We start from the raw sequence: 13,975 nt of genomic DNA on the forward strand, positions 1-13,975 counted from the left end.
TTGTATTTTTTATTATTTTATTATGAGTTTTTTGTTCTGTCGCCGTGATTCTGTTGCACTGCGGAGCTTCTGTCACGAAAACAAATTCCTTGTATGTGTAAACATACCTGCCAAAAAAGCTCATTCTGATTCTGAGTGATTCTTGAGCAGAAAATCAGTAGATCTAAACGATTTCTAAAGAATCAAGGGAGACTGAAGATTGGAGTAATCTGAAAATGCAGCTTTGCATAACAGGAATAAATTACATATAAATACAGTAGTAATAATATTTCACAACATTACTGTGTTTTGCCATAAATTTGATTAACTAAATGCAGCTGGGGAGAGTATAAGATTAAATTAAATTTGTATTATGCATGTTGTAGGGGTATAAGGTACTAATGTTTAGGGTACTGACCCATCGACAAGCTAAAGGTCCATTTTTTTGCACATTTTTTTTTTTTTTTTCGACAACATTGTTCGATATCTCAAAAAAACCCTCATTGACCAGCATTGTGAGATTAGCAGGTCTCAAAGCCCTCATCTCTGCATTCAAAATGAACCCAGCCATGATCAAGGGTATTTAATATGACAATTTCACTTCCTTTGAGTGAAAGTGAAATATTTAAATTTTCATTCAGCACTTCCATGATGACGGAAGTGGAGTGTGCAGGGGGAAAGGTTGAGCCTGTGAATGGAACAACAGACCATATGAATACATTTTTAAAGAGTCACTTTTGACATTCACAGCTGGAAACCAAGTCTGCATGAGAAACACTTCATGTCATTAACATCTCTTTGATGAATTGATCTGCACACAATTCCTTCTGTTGGATTGATGTGCAAAAAGTTGGTTTCTCTTTGAAGGCGGATGTAATAAATCTATATTTAAATGAGAATGCTATAAATTTGAGAGAGTAGGAATGATAAAGTGGCTTTGAAGGAAAATTAAATGAGGAAAAAAGTTGAGCTAATCAAAATACATAAAAATATATTATGATGAAGTCATTTGAACACATTGCACATACTGCAGTCCTAACCAGAGAAATTGAGCGACATTATGGCACCCCTCTTAACATTAACTTTCTGCCTCCATCTGTAAACATAACTCAATCAATTCAATGGCACAAATACATCGTGAGTCCAAGCTGAGCACAGTGCACCATTTCTATATCAACTGAAAATCACAGAAAAAAATATAAAATAAATATATAAGCCATACAAACAAGCTGTTAAATTGTAAGTATGAAATATAACCTTTAAAATACTATAATTATTGACAAGCATTATATTGCAGAGACTGATTGAAGCAAATTGTATATTATATAATAAAGTATGATATATTCTATTCTATTCTATTCTATTCTATTCTATTCTATTCTATTTTTAACAGCAATACTGAAATATTGTTAAAGCTGGTGACACATTATCACAATGTTATCAGTTAATGTACATTTAAATGTCTAGAAATGTCATGCAACTGTTGAGGTTGGTAAGATATTTTTGACAGAAGTCTTTTATGATCAAAACATATATTTGATTTTATGAAATTTAAAATATTTTATTATTGCTTCAATAGAATAGAATAGAATTGCTTGTTAATTTTGACTGTTATCTATATTGTATCCACGTTTTAATGAAAGTGCAGACAAGCCATAACGAATTAATGTTTATAAGACAGAAGACAAGCAAAAAATATTGCTCATTAACTCAGTTCAAACTGAGGAACCTTCACTGTCAGACTATTAAGATAAAATATGCACCTCAAATTGATTTGATTATTTATTTGTTTAGATCTGACACAAAATGCAATCATTTTGTATATAAGAAGCAGAATTTAATATTAAAGCCAAATTAAATTTGTGTCAAAACCACTAACATTTGAGAAATAATCCTCATTTCATTCTTTCTGTGTCCATTTTTACATGGACAAATCATCTCCAAATGGCAGATTACATTCAGTGACATGTAAATGAGACTGGAAAATCTAAAGAATAGGCCACCAATGCAGATATGAAGAGAAGGAACTTGGCAATTAACAGGAACAGGCATTCATACTTTAGATCTCCTTTTTTGATAAACATTTTGTCATTTAAAAAAAAAAAATAAAATAAAAATAAAATAAAATAAAATAAAATAAAATAAAATAAAATAAAATAAAATAAAATAAAATAAAATAAAATAAAATAAAATAAAATAAAAAAAAACATCCCAATCATGTTAAAAGAGCCAATCATGCTTTTTGACGTGTTTTCTCTAGAACCTGCATTAAGCATGATTATATTAAAATAAATATAATCATTCATATGTTAAAAAAAAAAAATCATAATAATAATAATAATTTTTATATTAAACAAAATACTTGGGGGGAAAAAAATCACAATGTGAGTAAAAACAAAAAAACAAAAACAAATCTGTGGTCTGTAAAAATGATCAGTATTGTCTAATTTAGATATGAAATATAATGTTTCAAACAAATTTGAACATTTCAGTCAGCGCATGATCAATTAAACATTATTTATACATTGTTCATTGAAGTTTTTCTACTCTAAATGTTATTATACGTACAGTAATGTTCCCACCATAATGTCTGCAAAATGATAAAATTATTAAATCGAATGTTCCTTTAGTGTTCACATTACCAAAAAATAATAATAAAAAAAAAATAATAATAAACTTGTTACAATGTAAAATAATAATAAAAAATAAATAAATAATAAAAAAGTTTTGAATGTTCAGACAACCTTCAGACATAATATTTTCCGGAAAACGTTGTGAGAACATACTTTTGTCCGCAGGGTAGGAGGCATGAAGCTTCACACCAACAGCAGTTTTATGACTGAATATAAAAATAAAATTTTGTCTTTCTACTTTGACAATCTATCAGTTTTCATGCTGTTAAAAAAATAACATGCAGGTAAAGCTTCTGGATATAAACTACTTCATTTCATGAACAGGAACAATTATCAATGCGAAGAATGTAAACCGTCTTCCATTCTCCATTTTTATGTGGACAAAAAAATATCATACAAAGCACTGGAATGCCTCACAGATCCATTAACTTCTCCGGCCCAAACTTGACTAGGAGACAAATGATGCTTCAATAATAAACAATAAACTTTCTGAGCTTTGCACAGTACATGTCCAGGTCACGATGACAACTCTTATTAATAATGACGGACTTCTGTTTGCTTTGTCACTGTCAGTGAATGGCCCTTAATATCCTCTACTGAGGCTTCAGATCATGATCCACGGGCCTCTGTCACTCTCTCCCTCTGCCTTTCAGCCACCTTATGATGCGTCTCATCGTTCAGCTACACAGGGAGGGGAGTTTGGCTGGTAGAGATAGCAGAGTGTCCCAGAAATCACAGCCAGCCGCAGGGTCTCAGGAGGGCAGGCTGGGAGGGTTGGTGGAGCAATGATACAGCTGAAACCTCACGGAGGGTAAGAACACAAGTTCAAATGTGAACTTGACAACGCAACTTATTTTGTTGTCTTGTCTTGTCTTCATTTTCTATCAAAAAAATCACTGGTGTAACAAGACATCATGGAACCTGAAGAAACACTAAAAACCTGCTGCCTCAAACGTCCCATTAGGAAAGTCAAACAGTGAATTTCTAAAATTATTATATATAATTTTTATATTATTTTTTATAAATATGTTTTCTGAAAACAAGATAAATTTAGGTGGGACATTAAATTGAAAAGTATAGTTTCATTCCAGTTGTAGATTATTTTACCTGTTTTAAACATAAACCTCATTAAATAGGCTTATACATTAGAAACATCCATTATACACAATTGTCACGTCATGGCACACCATTCTTTTACTACTCTTTTCCAATGGAGCTGCTATGTGCCAAAACGACACTGAAGATATGATTTTGACATTTATTTTATTATTCTGTCAATATTTACTTTAGCATTTTAGAAGTAAATAGATGACCCCCTCCCTCAAACATCCGCAGATTATATGCTTCTAGATTAGCTGACATTAGCTGAGTTTATTGGGAGAATGTTTTTTTTAAAAGTAAAGCTGTCTTTGAAGCTGTGAGATTCTGTGTAGTTTAAACATTTTGCTGCATAATGATGATACTAGATTCATTATTAATGGAGCTGTTCCTCTCTCAGCCGTCTAAGCAACAGACGGTGAGACGGCATTAGCTCTGCTCTCTGTTCACTTTAGCCCTTTCAAACAAAGTTCTAAATTCCCAGAATAAATTGGTCAGCATAAGTTTCACTGTATATTCAGTGATATATATATATATATATGTTAAATCAGGATGTCAAATAAATGTATCTTCATTTATTAATATTTATTCATAACATGAAATATAACAGATTTTTAGTAGTTTTAGTAATTTTGTTTTATTTATTTATTTATTTTACAAAATATGTCTATATAGTTTTTTTATTATTTTTTTTATCTTATTTGTTTTACTTTATTCAGTTTTAGTTATTTTAGTAGTAACTAAAAAGAGAAATTGCGCATTTTTTATTGCACTGTTAAACATACACATCAAGCTAAATGTGTGTTAACTAAATATAATTTTGTTTGCATTGCAATGCACTAAATAGGTCACATACCAAATGTAAAAGTATTTGTTTTGTGGTCAGTTGAGTCATTGTCATTAATCTCATCTAGCTTATAATTCCTCTATCCATCCAAAGATCAGCAGAGAAATATTCCCTAGTGCCAAACAACTCTCAGTGTCCAAATTTCTAGTAACATGTCACGTTCTTATTGATTCAGGAGCTGCCAGGAACTTCATAGACTGAGAGTCTATTAAAATATTGAATTTTTACTGCCAACCCCTGCCAACCTGCTGTACATTTCATGATGTTAGATGACAAAGCACCAAGATGTTACTAGGCTAGCCTTGGCTGACTTGCAAATTTTAAAATTCAGATCAGATTTTTAAAATTCATGTCCACCTATTCTGGGTGCCCGAATGCAGACTGAAGGGCCTTGAAAGCAAGATGTTTCTAATACTTTATACATGTATGTATATAAGCCTTTAGGAATAGTCAAGCTGCCAGTATGCTGTCTATAGAATTTGGGCTTGTGCCAACGATCTGCTATCAGGAATGATGCCACTAAAACAATATTAAAATCTGTTCACTGTGACGACAGACACAGATATCTGTGCACTGTGACAGCTCACCTTGAGTAATAGTGACTGCATTGCCATAGGTATGTAAAAGTAAAACAATTGTTGGTTTTAACTGACTTGCAATGTAAGTGGTTAGAAACAGCTAAATAAGGTCTTTATCATTTTTGAAGTACTCTGTTGCCTTTCTTTAAATTATTGAATTTATATTCCTTTAAAGATTTAAGACTAGAGATTTAAAACAGTAATTCTTTTTATTTTTTTTTTATTTTTTTTTACTTTAAAACAGAATTCTCTATTTAAAAGAACAATGCAAAAAGACAAAATAAGCGCAATTAAATAAAACAAAAAAATTTAAATAACATAAAACACAAATAAAAAAAGTATTTTTATTTTCTTAATTTTGTGCAATTAACTTTCTTTTTTTAACTTAACTGTTAATTCAGATGCACGGTAAACAAAACATGAATCAAAGGTGATCATGCATTATATCTTTAACACGAATGATAAAATTCATTGGACAAAATAAGTTTAATTAAATTAAACTTAAATAGATTTAAATAACATACAAATACAATTTTCAAAAATAATTTAAAAATAAGCAAAATAAAATAAACTAATAGAATGTATTTATTTCTTAATTTTGTGTAATACATTTTTTCTCAACTGTTACTTTAGATACATTAAATAATACATAAATAAAAACAGCAAAATAAATACATAAATACATCATGCAATTGAAGTAAAAAGGAAAGATATACATCTTCTTTGTAAATATGTGTAAAGGTCATGTTTATGTAAAGAGTAATGGCTCAAATGCAATCATTATTTAGCACAGCAAATACAACACAATCCAGACAAAAACATTAAAATGACTGTAGGGTAAATAGGACTAGAATGACCTACACCTTGAACTGAGTGGTTTGTGCAGCATATGAACAGCTGCCTGGTGGAAAAATTAAACCTGGAAACATGAGCCTCACTGATGTTTAGAAGTGTGTGGGGGGATTTTACATCGTGACTGCTCATTTAATCAAAAGGGGTCAACTGAGAAATCAAATTTCCCTTTATATTTTGACATCTAACAGGTCAATGTATTATAAAAAAAACAAAAAAAACATAATGTAACTAGGGTTGTAGTACTCGAGTCCGGACTCGAAACATTTGTCTATCGTCTCGGACTTGTCTCGGACTCGTTGGTGTTTGCACTCGGACTTGGTCATTGGAGTCCAGCAATATGCTTTTTTCTCCTTCAAAACAAAACCACATTTGCATGTCACACCTGAAAACGTGTGGAAAACGCTAGGCGCGCCGTTTTCTCATTTTTTCCAAAGCACTCTGTAGCCTGTGCTCTATGCTTGCGCTCCAGTGGCATCTGCCATTGCTAAGCAACCATGACCTAAAATGGCACTAAAATCCCCTTGCAGTAGCTCTGCTAATAAATTCATTTTAAAAATGGCTATCCTTGTACAGCTATAATCAGCTGTTTCTCCATCTTTCTCCAACTTAGTTTTCAATTTTGTTATGGGAAAGGATGAAGCTGATTCATTGATTCTTGTCACATGACCAGCAGTGCACTTGCTGTGTTCTGAAAAGTTTAGATGTTTCTAATTTAATTTTCTACCTGTTAGATTGTGTTTTATTAATGTCTACACCTACATAGCCGTAAACTTACCCTTTACAATAATGAAATACTAATTAATGTTATACAGTGTGACAAATTAGGCTGTTTTTATGTGCGCATGCCCAGTAGCACCAAACGTATCCCTTCAAGCTTTAACCACGCATGCGTCATATCCCAAGCTTTGCATGTGTGCACTGCGCCAAGGCATCAGTCATTTAAATATTTTGACCACAGACATGATGTCAGCAAACAGCAGCATTATAAAGTAAATTAAATGTAAATAATGTACATAAAAAAATATTTTATCCTACAGCTCCAAACTCGGTCCTAGAGGCCCAGTGTCCTGCAGAGTTTAGCTCCAACCCTAATTAAACACACTTGAACCAGCTAATCAAGCTCTTACTAGACACACTTGAAACTTCCAGATAGGTGTGTTAAGGCCAGTTGGAGCTAAACTCTGCAGGGCATTGGCCCTCCAGGATCTAGTTGGAGACCCCTGTTCGACAAAGTTTTTACTTTGCACATGCTTTTTGATCATTGCAAATAATAATGTAAAATTATTTTCTTAGAATAGGAGATATGCTCTCTCTCGCATCACATATATTATCAATAGTTAAGTATTTGGTCTTGAAGAGGATCATTTTTTTTCTCTCATTTGGACTCGAAACTTTTGGACTTGGACTTGACTTGGACTCGAACCTCTTTGGACTCGGTCTTGATTCGGTCTCGATTAGTCCCGGTCTTGGACTTGTCTTGGACTTGACAAAGCTGGGCTTTACTACAGCTCAAAATGTAAGTTTCAAAACTCAAAACTTTCTTGTTAGTTTAAAAACAGCTTTTATTGATGTAGCGTATGAGGCCTGAACCAGACAAATTAAAGATTCGATCGTGAGCATGGTTGAAACAAGAGAAGCCAAATTCCTCGGAAAGGCAACAGGATGCTGTAAATCAACTCCTAGCACCACAGTCTGATAACCAACCAACTCTTTCAGAGAACAGCTTTCAACATTAACACCATTAGAACAAGTATTGACAATTTCAATTCGAAGAAGAGATTGTCTAATTTGGGGCAAGTAATCGAAGAAATGGAGAGTCTGACCCTCACATGTAAAGCCGTGAGAGTAAACAAGATCTTTGGATTGACTTCCCCCCACCTAGCAGAACCAGACTGAAATTCCTAAGGAGACCTGTTAACCTCTCTGGTCTTCACAGGACATATCCTTACTCCACAGAATGGCACAGAGAATGCCTTCCAATGCATATATGCACCAAAATGAACTCAAAAAAGACTTCTAAATGGATATCAGTCCATTGCTTAACTCCATATCATTTATGTAACCCACACATTTGACTTTTATGCTTATAATCACTTATTGTGTATGTCTTTTAATAACTATTGGATAGCTTAAGGATTCATATTCATGTTTAGTATGTATGTGTTTCAATCTGCTTGCTTGAAATGTTTCTGACCATCAGTTATTTGTCAAATGTATCATATTCTTGTTATAGGAATCATGTCCAAATTATACCCTGCAAGAGCGGGAAAATTCGGACCACGTGCTTGATAAGATAACATATGATTTATGAATGGGTGGGACAAATAATGCAACACCCCGAGAAAAGACAATATCTAATTGGTCAAGACAACATTTGAGGTGTGGCCAAAATGCCAGTTTAAATACTCAGGACACTATCAAATTTGGCATTTAGCTTTGAGCTTGCGTTTAGCTTTTGCTATCAGTCATGCCGGCTTTTAGCCTGCTTTTTAGCTGCTGCTTTTAGTCATGCTTTGTCATCACGTTTAGCGTTCTTCGAGCGCCGTTCCAGCGTGCTTCGACCTGCACGCCTGCTACTTAGCCACGATGAGAAGAAACACCACCTAGTCTCGTCAAACTTTACTTCTATTCTTTTACTTTAGTTTCTTTTCTTTTCCGTTTGAGAGTTTGTGTTCTGAGTTAAGTTTTGTAACGCTGTGTCTCAGAGTCTGACCTCACGTGCCCGTCTGAAACTTCAACCAGACCACAACTCCGCATCTTCCATCTTCAGCCTACGCCCAACCACGGGCTTCCCAAGACGTCACTTCAACGAATACTGAACTTCCAGCCAATCAGCAACCTCGGGAAACCCCCTTTTCAGCGACAACAAAGGGAACCACGTTACACAGGCATCACAAGTAACGTAACTCCAGACTCTGATCTGTACTGGTGTTATCTAATATAATTTTAACCTAATTGATGAACTCAATGCGAGGGTTAATTAAGTGATTGATGGTTGTTCATGTCTATGCAATTTCAGGTATTGCTGTAAACTTGGGATTTCACATTTTCATTCTCTTAAACTCATTCTTTCCTAACTTTCTATCTTCCTGCAACTTGTGTGAATGTGTGAGTGCGTGTGCTTATGTGTTAGATTAGTTTATATGTCTTAGATTTATCTAATAAAGCCTTATTCATATTGAAAAGAGAAGTATTTTGTGTTTTGTGCTTACAAGTTAATGTCTTAAACTGCCGATCTTGTTACTGTGCTAATTAATAGTGTTTTCACTATACTTTGGATATTAATATCCAGCGCAGATTTGATGTTAAACGGCTCGTTCAGTGAATCGCTGACCGTTTCAGTGATCAGCCGTGAAACAGTGATTCTGTTCAAATTCCCTTTAAAATCTTAAATGATTCCCTTTGAGCTAAATTGACCTGTTTCCCTTATGTTGAGGCGTGTATGATTGATTGACTGGTTGTGGAATGTGCCACTTTATGATGTAATAGTTACTGTACTGTTAGCCAATCACAGCAGTGGGCACTTACTTGCAAGTCTTGAATGCGCCTACATTTTCCATTTCAAAAAAACTACTGTTTTGGATTTTTTTTTTTTAAACAAAAGCCTTAATTAAAAAAATAATAATAAAAAAATTTAAAAAAATAAAATAAAGGTCTTTAAACAAAGTATCTTTTAGCAACAATGAGGGAATTCGGGTTGAAAAGGTTGAGAACAACTGCCCAAGCAACACACTAAAAACACTCAGAACACTTCAGAAACTGAACAGAAGCTGTAACACCCTGGCAACATCATCATGTTGGCAACTTTGCATGGGCAAGCACCATTTAGATATTCCTCAAAGATGTAAAAATAGTTTAGCCTATTGATGTTAAGCAATTTATGTGGAGTGTTTTAGTATGTTAAAAGATTTGTGATGAAAATGCATTTCAATCTCTTGTTTTCTATATTTTGTATGTAAATTGTTGCATTTGAGAATAAATGCAAGTGATGATTTAACGTCATGAGGATTGATCTAACTAATGCTGCTGCTGTTTACCAAGAATTTGGGTGAACACACACCCAGCAGATGGAGAGAGAAATTACATGTTCTCTTTAGACTGTGTTCAGCTGCTTGGCATGATTTCAAATAGACAACAACAAGATAAAAGGAGGAAAAAACTAAAGCCTGTGGATATGTGTATTTTCTAAATGTCAGTAAAAGGGGAAAAAAGGTCTTTTATTTGTACCCCTGCATGATTTTAGGTTTGATAAACATGCAAATTTTACTCTACACAACTCTCTCTTTGCCTGTGTTTCTATGTCTTTCAGTTCACGATAATCAGTTATATGGATATTAACCTTAGACTACATCTTTTCTGAATCTAGCTTGTGATTTTCTTTAATTCTAAAGGAGAAAGGCAATTTTCTAAGTTCTGCTGTTTTGCTCAAATATGGGGATTTTTATCACCATTATTCAGGCTGGATCATTTGATCTGATATGAACTCTAACCTGTATGCATTAACAGTTCTGGCCTAATTGCTTTTCATGGTACATACTGAGACCTACTGGCGTGTGAGAAGTGTGTGGTCAGAGCTCTCTATTTATCAGATAGTCTGCAAATACTGGCATGGAGGAATTAAATATGTCCTCTTTATTATTGTTTTCCAGGGTAAATTTCATAAATTATTACACAGACCTCTGCAATTCTTAATACTTGACTTTATCCCCCTGTCAAATATTTCTGAATAGAGACTGCTAACCTTGAAAACACTGTAAAGCTGACCACTCATCCGGAAACATCTGTTTTTCAGAGATCTCTTTCTTCTGACAAAATACAACAATTTCAATTCAAAATAAATATTTCATATCCATTTATTTATTTGGTAAACAACCATGTATTAAAGGGACAGTGTACCCCAAAATAAAACTTGTGTTTTATGAGTAAGAACATGAAAAAGACAACACCTGCATTTTATATCAAAGGATCCATTAAGCATCAGGAACTGTGTCTCAGAAAGGAAGATGCATACTTTCATTTCTTTACCTGGAACACTGTGGGATTGGAATAATGGAATAATTCTAAGCACATTCATATTAGAAGGTAAAGTTATAACTAATCATGTAATCATACGCAGTATACAGGGAATTACAGATTTCATTGTTGGCAGATCATTAAAAATGGTCTCTCAGCCCAATATTAAATTCAACTTTAACAAAGTAAGTAAACCTCAAATGAATAGAATCTATAAAAAATCATTATGTCTGGGCAGCAGTTGTTTCTGGTGGCCATACTGGTGGTGGTCTGTTTCTATTTCTCTTTCATCCTTAGGACTTTGGGTCAACAAAAGGGCCTTGGGCATGGGAAATATACTTAGAAATACTCTGTGTGTGCATGTGTGTGTGTGTGTGAGGAGAGGGAGTTAAAAAAAAAATCACTTTTCCTACAGCATCATCCTCACACACAGCACCTATTAGGGAGTTTAACATCAAATCAAGCAAGTCCTTTCGGAAGGGGTCAAAGGGTTATGTAGCCTCTTCTTTGAAAACGATTCTGATTCTTAAAACAACTTGAAGTTCCACTCTAAAATATGATAAACAACCTGATTTGGAAATGAATGTTGATTTAATTCCGGAGATAATTACAATTCATGTGGTTAAATTAGCATTATTCAGTGTGGAGGAGAGACCGTCAGCCACTGCAACAAATATACTGTACACATATTTATTAATATTGTTTATTAAATTATTTATTATATAATTTATTTATTATTTAGAGTAGACTATCCAGTAGACTTTTATTTTATATTTTATATATCAACTTTAGATTTTTTCTTTATAAATATTATAATGTGAAATAATTATAATGTGTATTAAAAAACATTATAATGTTTCTTTTGCAGTTGGAATTTGTGATGCCTTTGAATTTGAATTACAGTATTTATTTATTTATTACTAAATTATTATTATTTTTATTATATTCAATATTTTAGCTTAGATTTAGGTTGTTGTACAAAAATAATGTGCTAAAAAATAAATATACAATTTGTTTTACTGAATTGACCTTTTGCATAGACCAGCCCCACCATCATTACTATTGCTATGTCCGACAAGCCATGGCACTCTCACGACACACATCATGTTCTCACATGTTGAAAAAAACATCGCGGAGCAAAGAGGAAACTGACAACATGCTGACAGACAAGACAGAGCAGGTTGCTTTTGGTATGAAACAATGTCTCAGCTTTCAAATTTTGTAATGTTTTAAGAAATTCAAACAATAAATATGGTTCTGTGGCTCTTTAATGTGTCATGACAAATCTTTAAAATGACTAATGCACATTACCTTCTAGAAGACATCATATACTGATCACCATATCAATGTTAATATTTATCTATAAATATATTGTATTAAAAGGGGCTGCTTCCTGATCCATCCTTTCAAATATCTACTGTGGGCCCAAAAGCTCTTTACTGTGTATCTCTAAAATACTTTTCTGCACAAAACCAAGTGTGATGGGAATTTGCTTCGGGAGAAACAGAGGCACACAGACAGACAAAAATACCTGTCAGGTTCTTGAGGCCAAGTTGTCTAAGGCCAAAGTTGCCATCTCGTCTGTAGTTGAGAAAGATGGCCAGAGCGTAGCGTCCTTCATACAGTTTAGTGCCACGGATAATCCTCAGGTTCTCCAGAGGAAGATAGTCGAACTGATTCAGAGCCACCAACACGTAACCAGTCACCTCACGGATGGACTACAGAGAGAGAGATAAAAATATTTTCTGTTAGACGTGATTCACAATTTAAGCAAAAATCCATGGTATTTAATTCGTCCTTTTTATGAAATGTAGTCAAAAGAATACAGAATTTATTCTCACAGGATATCACTTTAAAGCTCTTTCGGCAGAGATTTGTCCTCTGCTTTCGGTCCACAAAGACTCGATGCCCTCGGTCATCATGGCAACTGATCAGCATTAAACGGACGACTAACGAGACAGCCTTGATATAATTTGAAGAGATAATGGCCCAAGAGAGCGCTGGACCCTCCCTCTCCACACCCACATCAATCATGTTGACATCCAATCACTGTTTCATACTGCGTATCATTAGCAGGCACAGAGGACAGGTCTATTTCATGCAGAAGAAGTTAATGTGACATAGCTGTAGTGATCGGACACACACATATTGGAACTATAGTCACAGAAATTCATCTGAAGAGCTGACCAAGCACACACTGACAGCTGTCACCTACCCATCAGGATCACCAGAAGTCCACACGGTGACACACTGCTAGAGATTATTATAGCGCTCTCTTGGATACTGGATTCTAATTGGTTAATATTAAAATGTCTGCTAAATATTTAGCATTAAAGAGATAGTCAACCCCAAAACTGAAAATTCTGTCATCATTTACTCACTATCATGTCTTGTATGACTTTCTTTCATCTCTAGAATGTAAAAGAAGGTATTTTGAAGAATTTTGGTAACCAAAGAGCTTATTTCCATTGACTTCCATTATATGGACAAACAAACACAATGGAAGTCAATGGAAATGAAATGGGAGGAAGGGAGGAAGAAAGGAATGAATTTCTTTAATGCCATAAATATTTTTTTTGGACATACAGCATGGTAATACCATGGTAAACATTGAGTACCATGATATATCTCAAAGTAATGTAATATTTCCATCAGATACAATCACTATAATAATCCTGTAGCAGTTTCTGTCTTTTTGTGAGTCTTAGGAAGTTTTAGGATAATTATTATGGAGGATTCCATTCAATTCAAGACATCTTTGTTTAAGTCATAGTTGTTAGTAGATAAAGTAGTCTTAAATCTAGCGCATCCCATAGTGTGGGCAGAAACTACGATTTTCATTGTCTTCACATGACACAAGAGACAATGAATAGGGGAAGAAATCCTTAATCAGTAATTATCTTGATTATACCTTTCATACCGGCTGACTGATGAGGAACAAATAATGAATCAAAGTAGCACACTACTGAAAA

General features: G+C 33.9%; 1 protein-coding gene across 1 annotated transcript in view; it reads right to left on the reverse strand.

Moving 5' to 3' along the window:
* LOC109064184 (receptor tyrosine-protein kinase erbB-4-like) overlaps window positions 1–13,975 on the reverse strand; it is a 187,273-nt gene that overhangs the window by 58,928 nt on the left and 114,370 nt on the right. Inside the window, exon 3 of the mRNA XM_042741326.1 lies at window positions 12,535–12,721. Coding sequence (XP_042597260.1) covers window positions 12,535–12,721 — 187 coding nt within the window. The remainder of the gene's footprint in view (window positions 1–12,534; window positions 12,722–13,975) is intronic.

Source organism: Cyprinus carpio, chromosome A1 (genome assembly GCF_018340385.1).
Source record: "Cyprinus carpio isolate SPL01 chromosome A1, ASM1834038v1, whole genome shotgun sequence".
Lineage (NCBI taxonomy): Eukaryota > Metazoa > Chordata > Actinopteri > Cypriniformes > Cyprinidae > Cyprinus > Cyprinus carpio.